This window comes from Columba livia, chromosome 4 (assembly GCF_036013475.1).
Source record: "Columba livia isolate bColLiv1 breed racing homer chromosome 4, bColLiv1.pat.W.v2, whole genome shotgun sequence".
NCBI lineage: Eukaryota > Metazoa > Chordata > Aves > Columbiformes > Columbidae > Columba > Columba livia.
In genome coordinates, this window is record NC_088605.1 from 875,148 (window position 1) to 895,765 (window position 20,618).

At 49.7% G+C, this 20,618-nt stretch overlaps 1 protein-coding gene across 12 annotated transcripts in view; it reads left to right on the forward strand.

The window, feature by feature from the left end:
* Positions 1-19,958, forward strand: part of DYSF (dysferlin) — a 107,955-nt gene extending 87,997 nt beyond the window's left edge. For all 12 annotated transcript variants that reach the window (XM_065060155.1, XM_065060158.1, XM_065060160.1 and 9 more), the window contains 5 exons: positions 4,410-4,509; positions 5,659-5,837; positions 6,480-6,589; positions 7,179-7,326; positions 16,840-19,958. In XM_065060155.1, coding sequence (XP_064916227.1) covers positions 4,410-4,509; positions 5,659-5,837; positions 6,480-6,589; positions 7,179-7,326; positions 16,840-16,878 — 576 coding nt within the window. In that variant the 3' untranslated portion in view covers positions 16,879-19,958. The remainder of the gene's footprint in view (positions 1-4,409; positions 4,510-5,658; positions 5,838-6,479; positions 6,590-7,178; positions 7,327-16,839) is intronic.
* The last annotated feature ends 660 nt before the right edge of the window (positions 19,959-20,618 follow it).

The window sequence follows — 20,618 nt, forward strand, 5'->3', positions numbered from 1 at the left end:
TCTTTGCATCTTGCCCATTGATTTCATAGAGTCATAGAATGTTCTGGGTTGGAAGGACCCACAGGATCATGGAGTCCAGCTCCTGTCCCTGCACAGGACACCCCACAGGTCACCCCGTGTGTCTGAGGACGTTGTCCAGTCTCTTCTTGAACACTGTCAGGTTGGGGCCGTGACACCTCCCTGGGGAGCCTGTTCAGTGTCCAGCACCTCTGGTGAAGAACCTTTTCCTCATGTCCCACTGACCCTCCCTGGCACATCTTCTGCCGTTCTCTGGGCTCTGTCACTGTCACAGAGCAGAGCTCAGCCTGCCCCTCCTGCTCCGCTGGAGAAGTTGTAGGCCATGATGAGGTCTTTATGTCCTTTTGAGTGTGGGCAAGTCCTTGGTCATTGCAATGGGAAAAAGGGAAGGTGAAAACCTGAAGTCCTGCACATTTTCCAGCACTTGCATGGTCTGTCCTGGGGGACACTTACCCAGTTGACTTTGACTGTGTGGGATGTGACCATAAGGCACCGCAGCCCCCGCTGCCTCTGCCCTGGGTTCAAGGGGTTCTCCTGTCCCAGGAGACATCAGCCATCCCTGCAGATGGGGAAGGAGCCCACCATGAGGTCAGGAGCTGCTGCAGCAGCTCAGAGCCTGCGTAGTAACTTGGGTCCCACAGCAGCTTGCTTGTTTAAAAGGTGTTTAAACGAGGGTCTTAGGGGACATGGTTTAATCCTAGAGTCAGGTTATGGTTGGACTTGGTGATCTTGAGGGTCTCTTCCAACCAGAATGATTCTGTGATTCTATGATTCATTTTCCTGGTTCCTTCTCTTTCTCCACCAGGACACTCATGAGACTGGGTCTTCCAGCAGGTAGAGCTGCCCTCACCTCACCTCCCTTTCAGAGGGGCTGCTCGGGCGCTGGGTTTGCTCGTGTCGAACCTCAGGTGGGTGGGTGGTGCGAAGAGAAGGTCCAACATGTGCTCGAAGAGGCGCTTCAGCTCAGGCAGCAGCGTGGCGACGCTCTCGGAGCGTGGAGATGTTTGACGAACGCCCATGTGGTGAAATCAGCCTCTGGGGCAGGGATCAAGTTATTACTGAAGAGGAAGAGGCATCTGCAGGACATTCCATGTTCCCAGGCTGAACATAGATGGGAATACCTGCATTGCCCCAACAACGGGCAACTGGAAGGAGCCTGTGGTGTCTCGCTGTGGTGCACACCAGGGTAGATGGTTCCTCCTCCATCTCACACACCCCAGATGAACCTTCCCAATCCATAGTGAGGGCATCTGACCACCTTCTTTAGTAGGCATGGGTACATGGTTCCTGGGGTCTTTCTCCTCTGGATGACTAACAACCCTCTGCAATCCTACTAATATATAGGAAAGGAACGAATCGCCCTAAGTTCTTTCCCTTTTTAGCAGTTTTAATTTAAATTGACTTATTAGGTGGGAAAACATGTTCCCCCGCTCCTTGGATAAACATCCATTTTAATACATTGCAAAGAACAGGGGGGGAGAGATGGAAGTTTCCATTCACTTCGCTTTATTTTTCTAGATTATAAAATATTTAAAATGCATAAATAAAATGCTCCATTGCAAAAATGCTGGCATGTTTTTCCAAAGCGAGGCGGGGAATGGAGCTAAATTGAAATATAACCATCCAGGGTGATCTCTTAAAGCGAAACCAGTTTCAGTGGGAATTAAGTGCCTACAGTCTCCCTGCTTGAATATTTATGTTCTCAGGGAGTGTGACACATTCTTTTCTTTTTTAATATTGCGCGATATAATGAATCAGAGTCTTGTAGGCACTGCTGTGAATTTATGGTGCTACGTATATGTCATGAATAATGCCGAAGTTTCCTGCATTTAATTAAATGTGTTCCGCTCATGATGCGCCGTGTCGCGGGAGCGCAGCAGGAGGTGTCGCCTGCGGGACGCAGCGCCGCGCTCGTGCCGTCCGTGCACACCGGGCCCGGCTCGGCCTCCTCTTCCAAACCTTGACCAACCTCATAGCCTTTTATGAGAATGTAACAAGGTGGATGGACGATGGCAGAGCGGTGGACTGGTCTACCTTGACTTCAGCAAAGCCTTTGACACAGTCTCCACAGCATCCTCACAGCTCAGTTGAGGAGGTGTGGTCTGGACAATAGAGCAGTGAGGTGGGTTGCAAACTGGCTTAAGGAGAGAAGCCAGAGAGCGGTAGTCAATGGTGCGGAGTCCAGTTGGAGGCCAGTATCCAGTGCAGTGCCTCAGGGGTCAGTGCTGGGGCCAATATTGTTCAATATATTCATTAACGATTTGGACGAGGGAATAGAGTGCACTATCAGCAAGTTTGCTGGTGACACCAAGCTGGGAGCAGTGGTGACACTGGAGGCTGTGCTGCCATCAGAGACCTGGACAGGCTGGAGAGCTGGGCGGGGAATAACCTGGTGAAATTTAACAAGGGCAAGTGTAGAGTCTTGAATCTGGGCAGGAACAACCCCAGGTTCCAGTATAAGTTGGGGAATGAGCTATTAGAGAGCAGTGTAGGGGAAAGGGACCTGGGGGTCCTGGGGACAGCAGGGTGACCATGAGCCAGCACTGGGCCCTTGTGGCCAGGAAGGCCAATGGCATCCTGGGGTGTATTACAAGGGGGGTGGTTAGTAGATCGAGAGAGGTCCTCCTTCCCCTCTACTCCGCCCTGGTGAGACCCCATCTGGAATATTGTGTCCAGTTGTGGGCCCCTCAGTTCCAGCAGGACAGGGAACTGCTGGAGAGAGTCCAGCGCAGGGCAACTAAGATGATTAAGGGAGTGGAGCACCTCCCTTATGAAGAAAGGCTGAGGGAGCTGGGGCTCTTTAGTTTGGAGAAGAGGAGACTGAGGGGTGACCTTACTCATGTTTATAAATATATAAAGGGTGAGTGCCGTGAGGATGGAGCCAGGCTTTTCTCGGTGGCAAACAATGATAGGACAGGGGGTAATGGGATCAAGCTGGAACACAAGAGGTTCCACTTAAATTTGAGAAGAAACTTGTTGGGGGTGAGGGTGGCAGAGCCTGGCCCAGGCTGCCCAGGGGGGTTGTGGAGTCTCCTTCTCTGGAGACATTCAAAACCCGCCTGGACACCTTCCTGTGTAACCTCATCTGGGCGTTCCTGCTCCAGCAGGGGGATTGGACTAGATGATCTCTTGAGGTCACTTCCAATCCCAATCATACTGTGATACTGTGATACCTTGCCTGGAGCCAGAAAGAACAAAACCTCGGCTTTGCGTGCGTCTGGGTCTCTCCTCTGTCCTGACACTTCTTAGGCCTGACTTTCAGGCATCTTGTGGCATCCCAGAAGTGCTATTAGATCCCTGTTGGGAAATATTACCAGTTGCAACCACAGAAATTGCAGATTTTGTGGCATGGGCACATATCCGCCGTAGATTATAATGGTGTAACCACAAGCTCATTGTCGCGGTTGAGACGGACAAACGACATAGTCCAAGTTCTTCCAGGATGAAAGTAGTAGATGCCATTTGTTGCTACAAGTGCATTTTTGTACAATTCTACCAGTTCATGTGTCTTCTCACTATTGGTTACAAGTTACAGTACTAACATCTCATTGGCTAATTTTGCTATCATCCATGTTATTCTTCTACGCCCTTCTCACGGGTACATCTCTTCTCTCTCACGGGTACAACTCCATATCTCTGGATATTCCTTTACTCCCATCCTTTTCAGGGGTAAACCTTAATATCTTCAAGGCTGATCTCTATTCCCATACTTTCTGTCAAGGACTCCACAGACCCGCTGCAGTTTCCCACAGCTCATTGTCACAATGATGGATTCAAACTCTCCTTGTTAGAGAAGTTGTCGCAGACCCTGATTTAGGATCATGTCATGAACGGGTGATTTACATCTCCTAAAGAATCACCATCAAAGGCATTAGCAAAAGTGGTTTTAATATGATGCTGTATAAGTGCCACTTAGCAAAGTTCCATGACAAGGTTCACTGCCACTGTACAGCACAATCCTCTGAACAGTGATTCAGAACTACCGAGACATAAATCAAAGTCACCAAGATGAAATCAAAGTTACCACGAGAGTCACCCTCATCGACATCACATGAATATGTCCCTGTCACTCCGAAAGATCCCTCTTGCAAGCTCATGGTGCCTGTTGGCTAAAATATTGCTGCTAAATTAAGACACAAATTGGAACCAACCCAAGTTCCAGAAGCACCTTGGATTTCCCACTGGGCATCCTGGTCCAAGGGCTGCCCAAAAACAGTGGTGTCCTCCCGTGGCTTTGGCCTTGGACAACTGGAGCAGGACACACCATGAGCGATACTTGACAGGACTTCCCCTGCTTGGAGATGACAGTGGTCTGGATCTTCCCACTTCTATGAAAAAGCCATTTATTTGTTAGTTTATTTATATATATTTTTTCCCTGGCACGATTGCAGGAGCACTTCTGGAGCTTGGACAAGACAGAAAACAAGATTCCACCGCAGCTTATCTTCCAGATCTGGGACAACGACAAGTTCTCCTTTGATGACTATTTGGGTAAGTCAGGAGAGCTGTTTTTTTGGCTCCATTCCTGCTGATGTAGACAGGAAGGACAAAGTTACTGAATCCTTTCAGGAGATGAAGAAAGCGTAACAAGACCAGTTTAAGCCACTGAACAGGATTCAGTGTCAGCACTGTAAGCCCAGGACTGATGATAAGTGGTTTGTGTTGGGCGGATTTCCAGTCCCAGCCTGTTCCTGGGCTGACACGATGCTGAGAGCATCATCCAGTCCCAACAGAGCCACCACCTTCCAAGAAGGCCCCAGTTCTCCGTGACTCAGCTGAGTCTGCGATGAAACGTGCTCGTTCATCACGTATTCGAGCTGCGACCACCAGGCAGGATCAGTCCCCTTTCCTTGCCTTACCTGGGGTGTTTCAACATGAACACAGCTCAGTGGTTTTTCAGTGCTAACTCATTAATCATCCTCAAAAGTTGAGATTTGTGCCAAGAGAAAAATAAAACAAAACCCCCTAATAGTAAAAATAACAGAGCCTTGCGGCAGATGCTCTGTGCAGAAGCTGCAGGCTCCAGCATTACAGGTTTTGGGTTGGATCATGCGCTGCCTTTCATTTTGCCACTAAAAATCCTGCAAAATGAAAAGCTTCACTGAGCAGGTATGTGATAAAGATCCTTCTACACCTTGTCTTTGATTAATTACGTAGGCTGAGTGCTGAAATGCCCTCTGCAAGGTGTGTTTTCCAGTTCTGGCTCTGCACGTCATGAGCTCTTCGCTGCCAACATTCATTTTTTGCAAATTCCAAAAAACAGAAGTAGTTTTTGGTTTTTGCAAAGCACTTTTAATCCAAAGTGTTTCACAAGAAAACCCTGATCTGTGCTGTTATTTTCACTGGTTTTAAGAATCTAGACATGAGGAAGAAGTTTTTGCCCCTGAGGGTGTGGGAGCCTGGGCAGGTTCCCAGAGAGGTGGTAGATGAACCATCCCTGGAGACATCCCAGGCCAGGCTGGACAGGGCTCTGAGCAACCTGAGCTGCTGAAGATGTCCCTGTCATGGCAGGGGGGGCACTGGAGAGCTGGGGAGGGCCCTCCCACCTAAACTATTCTGTGATTCTGATTCTATGAAAGATTCCACATTCTAAGGACCTGTTACATTGAGATGTCCTCCCGTTAATGTTCCTCCTTGCAGGCTCCATCCAGATGGACCTCAACAAGATGCCCAAACCTGCCAAGACGGCTGAGAAGTGCTCCTTGGAGCTGGTAGATGAGACCTTGGCCTCAAGTCGCTTTGTGTCACTCTTCGAGCAGAAAACCGTCAAGGGCTGGTGGCCCTGCGTTGCTGAGCAGGATCACAAGAAGATCCTGGCGGTGAGGTGTCCTCTGCACGTGTTCTCATGGGGAACTCACTCAAAGCATTGAGGAGGGACGTGGCTGGGCAGGATTCCATGATCAGGGCCAGAAACAGAGTCTTGGGCTGCAGATTCACAAACTGGACCAGCTTTTGTGGGCAGGATGTCTTCCAGGGTTTGTCCAGCACCACGCAAATGCCTCAGAAGAAATGATTTGTTCTGTGGGATTTTTGCTGTGGTTTTTTGGAACGTGCCTCCTCATCCGACTCTGTATCATATCTGTTCTTAATAGTATAGTGTGGGGACAAGTACCAGGGAAAGGTTTCAGCTGCCAGACTGATATATTTAAATACAAATGTCTGGGCTCCTGTTCAAGTCTTTGGCGACTGTTCAATGCAGGTAAAGGAGTCTGGGCAGTGAATTAAATCATTCAGCAAAGACGCTCAAGTCCGTTGCCCTCAGTTGAGTGTCAGTGACATTTGAGGTGTCCTGGAGCATCTGCTGAGAAAGTGGGAGTGGGCAGGTGAGGGACCTGTGTGAAATCTGCTCTTACTGGGTTCCTCATGGCCCTTGTTGGTGTGGGTGGGTTACACTCAGAGTAGTTTTTCTTTCCCCAATCAGTATTTTTGTTGATAAGTTTGTTTTTGTTTAACCCACACAGGGCAAACTGGAGATGACTTTGGAAATTGTGGCCGAACAAGAGCATGAAGAGCGGCCAGCTGGCGTAGGGCGGGATGAGCCGAACATGAACCCCAGGCTGGAGGACCCCAAGTAAGAGCATTTTGAGGGGAAAAGTAACCACCGGGGCACAGAGTTTCCAAGAGCAAATTGAAAATATGGCTTCCCAGTTTGAGGTCTGCTGTCTACAACAGGCTTGCTCCCCTGTAGGCTCAGTTTCTGAACTATGAACTTTAAGCTCAGACTATGAGCCTTTGAGAGGAAACAGCCTTGAGTTGCACCAGGGGAGGTTGAGGTTGGATGTGGGAACAATTTCTTCCCCAAAGGGCTGTGGGGCATTGGAACAGGCTGCCCAGGGCAGTGCTGGAGTCACCATCCCTGGAGGGCTGGACAGACAGACATGAGGTTCTCAGGACATGGGGCAGGGCTGGGGGAATGGTTGGACTCAATGACCTTAAAGGTCTTTTCCAATCAAAGTGATTCTGTGATCCTGTACAAGCTGAGGCTGTCCAGGGTGGCTGGGAAGCTGGTCTGGACCACCAAGGAGGCCCTTTGACATGGTCCACCCAGAGGGATGCAGGTTTAAAGGATGAGCAGCCGGGGTATGTTCATGGGGCTGGGGATCCAGGAGGGTGAAACTACCATGGAACTCTGCCATGACCTCAACTCTGTTTGGCTCCAGGCGCCCAGAGACGTCCTTCCTGTGGTTCACCTCCCCGTACAAGACCATGAAGTACATCCTGTGGCGTCGGTACAAGTGGGTGGTTATCCTGGCCATTGTGTTCTTCATTTTGCTGCTCTTCCTGGGGATCTTCATCTACGCCTTCCCGGTATGATGGGTGCAGGGGAGGATGAGGGGTGGACCAAGGTCTTGGGTGTTCCCCCAGGTCTCCATCCCTGCGTCCTCTGTGGTGACAGAGATGGTGACAGCACACGTGGCTGCAAACTCCCTGAGGAACAACCTGGTGGGGACCATGATGGGTCAAAAAGAGAGTTTGTGTTTCTGGTCTCTGCTGCAGACTCACTGCGTGGTGCTCACCTCTTCGTGCCCGTGTTTTAATTTGTGTCTAATAACCCTGAGGTTAATTGATTTTCTTAGGGATGTTGTTTAGTGCTGGAGTCAGGTCATGGTTGGACTCGATGATCTTGAGGTCTCTTCCAACCAATATGATTCTATGGTGGTTTTCAAAGGGGATCGAGCAGCTGATGTCGGAGGTGAGAAAATCGCTGATGGTCATGCAGCCCAATTAGCAATGTGGCCGTTTTACAGGGTTGAGCAGCAGCAAAAATTGCAGCGGTCTGTAATTCTTTAAAGTTGTGGAGAAATTTATAGGTGTTTGGTCAGGCCTATCTCTCGTTATCAAGGCTCGGAGCACGTTGTACCAACGTAATGTCTGAAACGAGGGGGGTTTTCACCTCATTCATCAAGAAAGTGGCTTTTTCTTGCCTTACCGTCGGTTCCACTGCAAAGCAAAATAAATAATAACGGAGCCCGTGCCTCCAGCTTGGCTTGGGATGGGGTTTTGGATCCTCCTCTGTTTCTACAGCACTAGAATAATTCATGCTGGTTCTTGGATGCATTTCCCCTCCTCCCAGACTGATAAGAAAAATGACCCGCCTCCCCCTTCCAGCACTTAACAAATTCTGCTCCTTCTAGGTGATTTTTTTTCTTAAGAAAAGAACTCCTTGGGGTAATTTATAACTTCACGTGGGAGAACGTGGCTGCGTTTTGCAGATGGCTTTGTGTGCCTGCAACGTGCAACTGAAAAGCGAGGTGTGGAATTTCTCCTCGCCGCCGTAATCGCTTTCAGATGATTTGAAGTCGTGCACACTCGGTTGTTCCCGTCGAGAAGGAAGGGATTAAATCATGACTCTCCCCATCTCTCTGTCCTCCTGTCCATGGGAAGGGCTGGAGAAACCATTCCAGAGGTGCTAAGCAGTAAGAAGGAGGCAATAGTTGTGCAGGCGCAGGTTTCTGCGGCGTTGCCTCCTCCCTGCCCTGTACTCGGAGCCCTTTGTGGAGACTCCTCGTTATGTCAAATAGCAGAAACCAAGTCTTTTCCCCAAAAAACTCAGTGCTGCAAGTGGCTTTGCCTTCGTTCCAGCGGCATCACAGAAAAACAACGCAAACTGCGAATATTGATTCACACTCATTATTACTTGGGATTTTTCCCTCTTTCCTAGCTAAATGTTGTTGTATTTAATTACACTTTGGTCGGGTCCATTTTTAGTCAGATTTTGAAAAAGCAAGGCCGTGTTTCATGGAATGTTTCTGGTTTCATGCATTTGGCCGGCTTCCCCTGGATTTGTGAGGGTCTGTGTCTGCTCAGAGATTGAGCTCAGCAGGCACCCGATCTGGCGCTGGCGCTGGTGGTGCCTGGCTCCGAAGGATGCTCCTGGCATCCCAGCTTTTGGCAGAGCTCACCACGACATCCCTGATTAAACGCGTGGAAAACCCAATCCCTCCTCACTCCTGTTCTGATTCCTGTGCCAGGAGCACCATGGGGTCCCGTTTAAGATAAGGACCTCGCTGTGTTTACTGCTGGAGGTGGAATCCTCACTCTGCACGGGCAGTTTGGAGATCCCGTGGGGCAGGGAGAGGATTTGTGTGTGTGTGTCCTGCCCCTCTCATCCTGGGAAAAGGGCTGATGGTGGGAGGGAGACATCAAGGGAATCCCGTTAGGGCACAGGGACCATCAGTCCGAGCAGAACAGGGACTCAGGGATGCGGGGGCTGCAGACAGAGGGGGTTAATACTCTTTCCCTGCTTCTGTTGCCCTTTTTGCTCTGGCCGTGTGTTCAGGTTTGATTGCGGGGTGACAATAACACCATGTCAGATGTATTGTTAACCCCCTCTCCCCCCGCCTCCCTCTGCCCCCTTCCCACTCAGCACAGGCGGTTGGGAGGGAAAGAAGGAGCGAGAGAAGAGAGCTGGAAAAGTTTAAAATGTTTTACTAATGCTACCAATAAGAATAGAGAAAATAATACAAAATATACAAAACCAATCTTGAAAGTCCCAGCAACTGCAGAGCTGGCACCCGAAGTCCTGGACTGGACTCTGCAGCCAACCGGAGCTGGATTCAGTCTGTCACTGGCCTCAGTTCGCAGGGACGACTCGCAAGGTCCTCTCCTAATGTCGCCATAGGGAAAAGGGATGAGATCCTCCTGATCTCCCACTTTTATATGAAGTATCATGTGAATGGGATGGAATACTCAGTTGGTCAGTTTTTTGGTCACCTGTTTCTTGTTGCCCCTCTCACGGGATGTACATCCATCCTTATCAAACATCCTCACATTCCATTGCTGTGTCTACCAAAACATGCATCTGGCTTTTCAGGAAAATGCAGTTAGTAAGAAGACTTTAGCTGGCAGAAAAAATCACTAAAAGAGAAAATTAGGTTTAACAAAGCCAGAACACGGTGTATGAAGAGCTCTCCTTGTTGGGAGCTTTGCTGGGACCTCCAGTGTCCTTCCAGCCATAGCTGTTCAGCAGCTGGTCCTGGGCTCAGCGGGAAACTGGGGACCTGCCTGCCACCTGAATGTCCCTGCCTGCCACCTGAATGTCCCTGCCTGCCACCTGAATGTCCCTGCCTGCCACCTGAATGTCCCTGCCTACAACCTGAATGTCCCTGCCTACAATCTGAATGGCCCTGCCTGCAACCTCAGTGTCCCTGCCTGCCACCTGAATGTCCCTGCCTGCAACCTCAATGGCCCTGCCTGCAACCTGAATGTCCCTGCCTACAACCTGAATGGCCCTGCCTGCAACCTGAATGTCCCTGCCTACAACCTGAATGGCCCTGCCTGCAACCTCAATGGCCCTGCCTGCAACCTGAATGTCCCTGCCTACAACCTGAATGGCCCTGCCTGCAACCTGAATGTCCCTGCCTACAACCTGAATGGCCCTGCCTGCAACCTCAGTGTCCCTGCCTGCAACCTCAATGGCCCTGCCTGCAGATTGCATGCCCTATCTGCAGATTTAATACCTCTGCCTGCAGATTGCATGCCCTGCCTGCAGATTTAATGCCTCTGCCTGCAGATTGCATGCCCTGCCTGCAGATTGAATCTCCTGCCTGCAGCGTGAATGTCCCTGCCTGCAGTCTATATGGCCCTGCCTGCAGTCTGAATGCCTCTGCCTGCAGTTTAAATGCCCTTGCCTGCAGATCTCATCCCCTGCCTGCAGATCTCATCCCCTGCCTGCAGATCTCATCCCCTGCCTGCAGATCACATCCCCTGCCTGCAGATCTCATCCCCTGCCTGCAGATCTCATCCCCTGCCTGCAGATCTCATCCCCTGCCTGCAGATCACATCTCCTGCCTGCAGATCACATCCCTTGCCTGCAGATCACATCCCCTGCCTGCAGATCTCATCCCTTGCCTGCAGATCGCATCCCCTGCCTGCAGATCACATCCCCTGCCTGCAGATCTCATCCCCTGCCTGCAGATCTCATCCCCTGCCTGCAGATCTCATCCCCTGCCTGCAGATCTCATCCCCTGCCTGCAGATCACATCCCCTGCCTGCAGATCTCATCCCCTGCCTGCAGATCTCATCCCCTGCCTGCAGATCACATCCCCTGCCTGCAGATCTCATCCCCTGCCTGCAGATCACATCCCCTGCCTGCAGATCACATCCCCTGCCTGCAGATCACATCCCCTGCCTGCAGATCGCATCCCCTGCCTGCAGATCTCATCCCCTGCCTGCAGATCTCATCCCCTGCCTGCAGATCGCATCCCCTGCCTGCAGATCACATCCCCTGCCTGCAGATCGCATCCCTTGCCTGCAGGTCGCACCCCTGCCTGCACACAGCCTCTTCGCCTGGCACCAGCTCCCACCAGGGAACTCTGAACCCGGCTCAAAGCTTCTCCTGTTTGGACTGAGCCCGAGCACACCAAGAGTGGATCATCTTTTACCTGTTGTATAGATATATACAATATGCCCTGGGAATCTGCAGGTCCCGAGTGCAAAGGTCACCCTGCACAGGTCACCCTCCGCCCCAGACACGTAGGAATCCTCCCTGGAAACAAACCCAGGGCGTTTTCATTGGCTCTTGGTGTAAAAATGGGATTATTTGGATTTGTTCCTAGTGCCCATACAGTGCTGAAAGCTTCCGACCACAGTCCTGGCTTCGCGGTCAGAGGAGCTGGAGAATAAGAGCGAATGTCCTACTTTACCACTCCATGATTCCACTTGCAACAGCAAAGGACTGTCTGTGGTTCCCAACGGGAGTGCCCAAAAAAACACGGTGTTTCCCAAAACCTCAGGATTTCTAGGCAAAATGCTGGTGTCTCGGTCTCGTTCAGAATACATGTTGTGAGATACTTCACACCCCAGGGAAATATTTTCCCTATTGAGGCGAGAAACAAAATATTCTGCAAAATATTATATGCAAATATTCTGCAATATGTGTATAAATAAATAGATTCAAATAGATTTAAAAATATCTATAACATAGAAAAATCTATTTTATATATATATGTGTGTGTGTATATATATATATATATATATATATATATATGAAAGCTGCTTTGTGGAATCAGAAAGCTTTGAAGACGTGGTGCCTTGGCGCTTCCCCCATGCTCAGGGCACTGAGAACGCGGGATCGATCATGGGCTGGAACACAGACCTTCCCGTTGCTCCTCTCGGGTCCTCTGCAAAGTCCCTTGTCCAGGAGACCTTTGTGCAACCAGGAGCTGTTTTCCAGCCAGGGAACGTGCCGCGGTTGCCTTGGAGGGATTTGGGGTCCCTGGAAGGGGCTGTGAGTGCTTTGGGATGAAGAGAAGGTTCATCAGGACACGTGGGGAAGCTGGGAGCACGAGAACTTTAGGCACGGGTCCATCAGAAATCAGTCATCATTAGCACAACTGTTTACAGAGCAACTCGTTTTAGTGGGTGAAAGGCCATTTCCAACTGAAAAGCCTTTTGGTTTTGGGTGGAAAACTGCATGGTATTGCAAATTCCCTTAAAAAAAAAGTTGTCTGATTTTACAAAAGTAGGAAAAAAACATTGAAAATCTTATATTCTGAGGTTGTTCTTGTTTCTTTTTTTTACCTTGGGCTCTTCCACCCGTCCCAGTGTCAGGTTCAGGCTCCTCCCTGGTTTGCCTTCACTCTCTTTGCGGAGGGGTTGTCATTATGGTCGGTACAAGCTGGGACTCTGGGAAGAACTCCCTGGATATTTCCTGTATGGTTTCCTTAGACAGTCCTGAGATTCCACTTGACATCAGGAGACTCCTTAAACAATAAGTGCAAGTATAATGTAACCCAACAGCTGGATGTCAAAGGTAAAGGTTGAGGTTGGATCTGGGAACAATTTCTTCCCCAAAGGGCTGTGGGGCATTGAACAGGCTGCCCAGGGCAGTGCTGGAGTCACCAGCCCTGGAGGGCTGGACAGAGGGACATGAGGTTCTCAGGACATGGCGTAGGGACAGGGCTGGGTTATGGGTGGACTCCATGACCATGAGGGTCTTTTCCAACCAAAACAATTCTGTGATTCTATTCCAGTGGAAATCAGATGTCAATTTTTGAGGCAAAGGGTAATGAGCCATTAGAACAGTTTGCCAAAGTTGTGGTAAATTCATCGTTGCTTAAGCCGTCCACGTATCAAGATTATATGTCTTTCTCCAAGATACGGTCTAATTCCACCCCAAACTCCTGTCCTGAAGCACTTGTTTATGGCACATTTGTGGCTTTTTGGGAAGGTCCAGTGACTTTGATGGACTTTTCATCCGACGTTGCCATGGCTGAGAAGAGCTTTGCCTTCTGCTCTGGCAGCGGTTGGGTGGAAGTCTTGGGCTGGACACAAGGCCAGAAGAAGAGGTTATAAAAGTCCAGCCTGGGTTTTCTGCGTCCGTTCCATGTAAGGAATACTGTGGTGAAGTTATCTCCCCAAAACCGTCATTATTATAAAGATTTTAGTAGCTACTACCGTAGAAAAATGTCGTGCTCCTTCCAGCTGGAGCAGCACCATGAAAATGTTTACTGGCTTTTAAAGCTCTGTTTGTGTTCTGCAAGCCCAGCGTCGCTTCCATCGCCATTCATTCTAATTACAGCTCGCTTGCTGCGCTGATTGATAATCCTCCTTGGCTTTCAGCACTTCGTTAATACAGATTCGTAGCTGGACAGAAAAACTCGCTCCCCTCCAGAATGGTCAAATCGTAAAAAATGGGAGTGTTTTGGAGGACAGACTCTGAAGACAAATGGAGGGGTAATTAATTCGAAGGTTGGATGTCACTGGAGGCTTTTCTAATGACTTCTGGTGAACTGCCCTAACTTTGCTTGCTTGATTTATGGCATTATTAGAAATCCTCGCTGGCAAACTGCCTCAGGATTTGCTACACGTTCTCATTTATCAAGATGCCTTTGGTCAGACTTTACTTCTGTTGTGTGGTGTTGGCTTTTTCTTCTCTGTTTGCCCCATTTCTCCACAGATCTTGCTGATAATGACCATTATGCTTTATTTCCAAAGTTGTTGGTTCTTATTTTTTTAAAGTGACAAAGCGAGAGAACATCCTGTCCCAATTAAACTCAATGTGTTTAGGAGGGACTTCCAAACGGGCTAGTGTGTGGTCACAGGGGTTTAAATCAGCTTTAATTTTAGCTCTTTCCAAACAACCTAAACATGTGTCTTAGTCTGCATTGTCATCATGGTCTCGATAAGCAGCGTTTGAACAGCTTATTCGTTGACGGGTTCTTTGGAGGTAGTCCATGGTCTTGGTTTTTACCAAGAGACTGAAGCAGGATGGGGCAGGACTGGAGAGCGTCCCCGTGCAGTTCAGACGGCTGGTGGCTGCCGTGAGCTGGCGCGGGTTTTGGCTATGGAAAGCAGTGGGAAAACCAGAAAACATCATGGCACATCTTGGGTGATGCTCGGCGACCAGGGCCAGGGCTCTTTTCCAAAGGGTCCAGCCTTTAAGGTGGAGTGGATTAGGTCACTGGTTTTGGTGGGATCGTAGGGAAAAGGATGGTTATGGTTGGACTCGATGATCTTAAGGGTCTCTGGCAGCCAAATGATTCTGTGATTCTATAATGTGAGGTGTCAAAACTTGAGTAGTGAACAGAACCTCAGGGACACACATGGACCTGCTGAGAGGGGCCAGAGGCCAGGTTGGCCAGAGAGGTGGTGGATGAACCATCCCTGAGACATCCCAGGCCAGGCTGGACGGGGCTCTGAGCAACCTGAGCTGCTGAAGATGTCCCTGCTCATGGAAGGGGGCACTGGGGGAGCTTTAAGGTCCCTCCAACCCAAACTGTCTGTGATTCTGTGATTATTTCTGGTATCAACAATAGAAACTTTTTTTTAAAATAGACTAGAACATGTTATCTGGTCAACCAATCATGGCTTTTTCATGGCTATTTTATTTACCTCTTTCTATACATGGACTCACACTACAAACACTCTTATACATAGAGTCCCATAAACATTTGTGGATTTCCATCACACATATATGTCTAGGTGATGCTCTTAGGGACACGGTTTAGTACTGGATTTGGGTTATGGTTGGACTCGATCTTAAGGGTTTGTTCCAACCAATATAATTCTGTGATTCTATATAGAGAATTGAAAATAGAGCAACATTTACTACCATTTGTGTATCATTGGCGGGGTGATTGTGGAATTAATTTCTACCTTGGTTTGTCAAAGCTACAATTTGTTGACCAAAGAGTGTGTTTTCTGAGCCAAGGCTGGTGTCCATCCCTGAAGCTCTGCTCGAGTGGAACAGAGCTGCTGTAGATGAGTTGGGATCTCCAGCCGTGTCTCGTTGGGTGGGTTGTATGAGGGGGTTTGACCATTTTATGTTAAAGTTGGTGAGTTTTGTATTTCTACTTTAGGATGATGTCACTGAGTGAGGTGTTGAATCTGCTCTGCAGCTCTTCCCTGTGCAAGCGCTTAATGTCTGTGTTTATAGCTGCACTGGAACCCCTCTGGCTCTTACTCTCACACACACAACTGAAATAGTTCATTTTTAAAACTAACTCGCACGTTTCAATGTGTTCAGGGCTCTGTTGGTGATTCTCACTGTGAGAACGAGAGCTGATTTTCAAATCAATAGAACTGAGTTCACCATGGTGCGTTTTAAACAACAGGACACCAGTGATCAAAAAGTGTTGGCATTACGTCTGCATTGTTCGGAGGTTGTGATTGTGGGGAGCAGCGTCCCAAAAAGTGCTGCAAGGAGCAATTGAACCCGGGAGTGAGTTGTTCTTAGAGCAGGTGTAACGAAATAGATTAGGAGAAGGTTCAGAAACACACTTAGAGACTGAAACTGATGTGTTTGTTAGTGATAAGCCTTCTGTATTTAAAAGATAGCAGGACACTTGTCTGGTTGAAGTCACCCCAAAACCGTATGTTTGTTTTACGCGGAGAAGCCTGCGCTGTGCTTGGTAATCCTTCCTATATTAATGTGAGATCCCACAATTAGACACAGGCTTGTCTGAATATCCAAAAGGACTTGCTCTTGTAAGTGTGTCGACAGGGTTATAAGCTTTAAAGAACAAAATAAAATGGATGTCTCAGGGATGAATCGAAAGCACCTGAATAAAATGCACTACCCGTTATGCAGGTACATTTGGGACTTGTTCCCATGAACCGATTAGGAATAAAATAAGTAGCAGTTATGAATCAGAGAATCACAGAATGGACTGGGTTGGAAAAGCCCTCAGAGATCATCCAGTCCAACCCTTGGTCCAACTCCAGTCCATTGACTAGATCATGGCACTAAGTGCCATGGCCAATCTCAGTTTAAAAACCTCCAGGGCCGGTGAGTCCAGCACCTCCCTGGGCAGCCATTCCAATGCCTGACCACTCTCTCTGCACAGAATTGCTTTCTCATCTCCAGCCTCAATTTCCCCTGGCAGAGTTGAAGCCCATGGCCCCTTGTCCTATTGCTGATGCCTGGGAGAAGAGCCCAATCCCCACCTGGCTAGAACTGCCCTTCAGGTAGTTCTAGAGAGTGCTGAGCTCAGCTCTAAGCCTCCTCTTCTCCAGACTAAACAAGCCCAGCTCCCTCAGCCTCTCCCCATGGTTCTTGTGTTCCAGTCCCTTCCCCAGTCTTGTTGCTCTTCTCTGGACCCGCTCCAGCACTTCAATCTCTTTCCTGAGCTGAGGGGCCCAGAACTGAACACAATTCTCCAGGTGTGGCCTCCCCAGTGCAGAGTACAGGGGAAGGATCACTTCCCCTGATTAGGAATGAAACAAGTAGCAGTTATGGATGGTTAATACATCCCATCCCCAACATAAAATACAAGCCCTTTTATAATACGCAGCCCCAAGAAAGGCTTTAACGTTGATGTGCCGCCTGGTTGTACCTGCTCCACATCAGCTTTTCTCTCCCTTGTTTCCCATCTCCAGAACTACGCTGCTATGAAGCTGGTGAAGCCTTTCCACTGAAGCCGTGCCGGAAGGCGCCCGGAATGTTCGGTGCCTGCCGGCGCGTTTTGGGGAGAAGCTGTGGCCTGTGCACCGGATCGCACCCATGGATGGAGGTGGGGCAGGAACCGCCTCTCTCAGCCCCGACGCTGCTGCCAACACGCAGAAAAATGAAGATACAACCAACCCTGGTGCTGTATGCAGAGTCCCACCTGCAGCACCCGCCTCGGAGCAGCACGTAAAACACACTTACTCTGAAACATTTCATGGTTTACTTCTTTGTCTGTCTCTTTTTTTTTTTTTTCCCAAACTTTTTAGAAGTTTTCTGTTAATCTGCTGTGGTTTGTAGAGCCTGAACACCAGTGCGGAACTGGAGAGAGGGGAAAAGGACGTTTTGCGGTGTGTTCTGCGAGCGCACCCGGGGCTTAGCGGAGGAGTCTCGGGCAGGCGGCGCTGGCAGCGCCTCCAACCCAACGTGTCCCAGGTTCTCAGCACACTTTTCCTTGCACTCGGAACCAGCCTCTGCTTCCCCTCGCCATGCAGTGTGTATTACCTGCTTTATAGGAGTATAAAACCTACTGCAGATGAAATGTGCTGCATACGTTGCTTTTCCAAAGAGAGCAAAAGCCACAGGACCCGGGGAAAAGGCTGAGATGCAAAACGTCGGCAGGGGTTGGTTGTAACTGCTAAACCAAAACTCCTGTTGAATTCTGTGCAGCTTGCATGGTCTGACTCATGGTTTTTGGAGCTTGTTTTCCCTTTGAGCTGCTCTTTCACCTCTACAGCCCCACATCCCTCCCTGCAAAACCAGGCCTGTAGTGGTGGAGACTGGAGTCAGGCTGAGCCTGACCCTGAGCATCCCCAGGAGCAAAGCTTGGCTTTTAGACTTGGCTTTTCTCCTCACCTGCTCTCTGCAACCCCTGCGGCTGCAGCTGGGCCTATGTATTTGTCTTTCTTCTTTTTCTCCTGTGCTCCAAACACGCTCATCAAACAGCACAAAGCGCCTGCAGAGCTCGCTGCGCCTGGGCGCCAACGGGCAGATCCCCGCGCCTTTGGGAGCGGGGCGGCTGGGTTTCTGCTCCACAAACAGCTCCCGATGAGCCGAGTCCTGTGGGTCTCGCTCAGCCTCCCCCGAGCAAACGGCACCCGCGACGGGGCCGGGACTGCAGTGCTGGGACACTTCTGGTTTTTATTCCCTCCTCCTGTCCGTCTGTCTCTCTGCAATCAGACGGATTCTAATCAAAGCAGCATTAGCCTCAAATTGTCACCCCGCATCCACTCATCCCGCAAGAGGGACATCAAGCATGAAAGCAAATGTCCCTTAGAGAGACAAACGTCCTGCTGCTCCGGCGTCATGTGGCTTTTGCTGCGGTCCCTCTGATGATAAATAGATGTTTCCCCGCTGCCCTTCAGCAGGACGAGACGCATCGTCCTCGGTTGCGTTTGTCCCCTGGAGCTGTTGCTGCTCAGCCTGACACGTGAGAACAAGTAGCAGCGAAAAGTGATCCTGGGGGATCAGAGTTTCTCAGGACAAACTGTTCTAATGTCGGCTCCTGCTCCAGCAAAGCACTTAAGCCTGCGCTTAGCAGAAAGCAGGGGAAAAAAAAGCCCACGCCTAATTGCTTTGCTGGATTGGGATGAGCATTAAAGCCCTGGTTATTCAGCTCTGTAACAGCACCCAGACTGCACGGGGCGGCTCGTCCCATGTGTGACGATGGTGCCTGTGACACAGAACCTGCGGCAATAAAACCTGTCCTTGCTGCCGGGATTCGGCTCATCCAGCGCCCCTTGCCCCAAAGCAGCAGCTGTGAAGGCGGCTCTGGGCTTGCACACCCCAGGGTGGGTGTTTCATTTTACCAGCACAGTCAAATGCTTTGTTTTTTTGCATTTATTCTGTTTTTTTCCTAAAAATCTCCCAACGTCATTTCCATCCACACCCCCATTTATTAAGCACCATCAAACTACCAGATCTTGGTCAAATTCTCTGTAATACTTTCTCCTCTAGGATCTGATGAGCTGGTGCTTGTGTTTGCACCTTTCTTAATGAGTTTCATATTTAATGGATTTGGGGCTGGTTGTTCCTCGCACCCGCTCCGCCAGGCCCACGCGCTGCCAGGGAGGGGCTGTGTGTGTCGCCAAGGGCTGGCACAGCTCCCTGTCCACAGCGCCAAATCAGGGCCGTTATTTCACTTCCTTGCTTTGGTTTGCGGGGATCGGGAAATTCCCCATCTCTGTGACCTTTACTTATTTCAGAAATCAAATCTTGGTGCCAAGAGCCCCAGAGAAATCACAGAAGCATTTGGGTTGGAAGAGACCGTTAAGGTCACCAAGTCCAACCATAACCCAACTCGAACACTAAACCACGTCCCTAAGAACCTCATCTGTACGTGATGAGTGACCCTTTGAGTGCAAAGCTGCGTATATCTGGTTGCTCATCACCCAACCTATCATGACAACCACTGTCTATCCCAGCAGAGACAAGCAACCCTACCAAAACACGCTCCTGTGTTACTTATGTTTAACTAGCAACCTGAGCTGGTGAAGATGTCCCTGCTCACGGCAGGGGTGGCACTGGATGAGCTTTGAAGGTCCCTTCAACCCAAACTGTTCAATGATTTGGTGATTCTTCACAGACCATGTTTTATTCCCCAGCACTTTGCAGCAGCTCAAATTAAAATGGGTCATTAGTGATGGGGGAAGCAGGATCCAGAGCATCCCGTTGCAGGAGGACAAGGAGAGGGTTACAGCCCTGGGCACAATCCTCCGTGCTCCCAGTCCGGGCTGCAGGGCCGCTTTTCACACCGAGATGATTCCATGGGACTGTGGTGGATAAAAGCACGTTTGACCATCTGAAAATACCAGATCAACCCCATTTGCATTGCTGCTTGAACAGCCACATCCACCTGTTCACCTGACTGTGTAGCTTGGTTGTGTCTCTCCACCAAAGCCAGCCAGGAGGTAGGACCTACATTAACTGTTCCCTGTGGCTCCTTGTTATTCAGGGGTTTGAAATGCCCAAAAATGTCTGTATCACCTGTCTATGCCTTATACACAATGATGCAAATCGCACTGTGGTTATAAATGAAATGCTCTGAAACCTCCTTTTTTCCTGGTGTGTTTTATCGTGTTGGTGGAACTACAGCACATTCCCTCTTTGGTGTGGGAATGGAACAATACAGCTGGAGCAAGATGGGGAAGCAACGGTTGCTGTTCTCTTAACTCTCTGCTGCGGTTGCAAAAGAGCAGAAGCAAAATTTTGGGGAAGGGAGGACAGAGGTGGGACAGGGGTTGCAATCCCCATAGGTAACGCGGCCGCTCGTACCTCCATCCGTGCATTTTGCCCTGAGATGCTGTGTTGCAGAGCGGTGAAATGCCCCGGCTGCGGTGGGTGATGTCCCCGGTGCTCTTGTGCATGGTCCCCTGACCCACGGTGCCGTGCAGGAGTCATGGGGGTCACACACCTCGTCCCGTGAGCTCGGAGATGGTGTGCACGGCCTCACAAAGGTAATGGGTGATCTGGAGCATCCCGCAAGGAGGAGGCACTTGTGTCTGAGTGGGTGGGTGAAGGAACTTGTGCTGCCTTTGGCTTTGGGGACCCAACCTCCAGCGTTTTCCTGGTGAGTCGCTCGCAAAGAGGTTGATGCCCCCTTCATTAATAAACCCGAACACCCAAAATACACTTACTGAAAGTGAGAGGTGGCTGGAGAGGAGGGGGGTGGCTGGGGAATAGGAGAGCGCAAAAGAATCCTATGGATCTACAA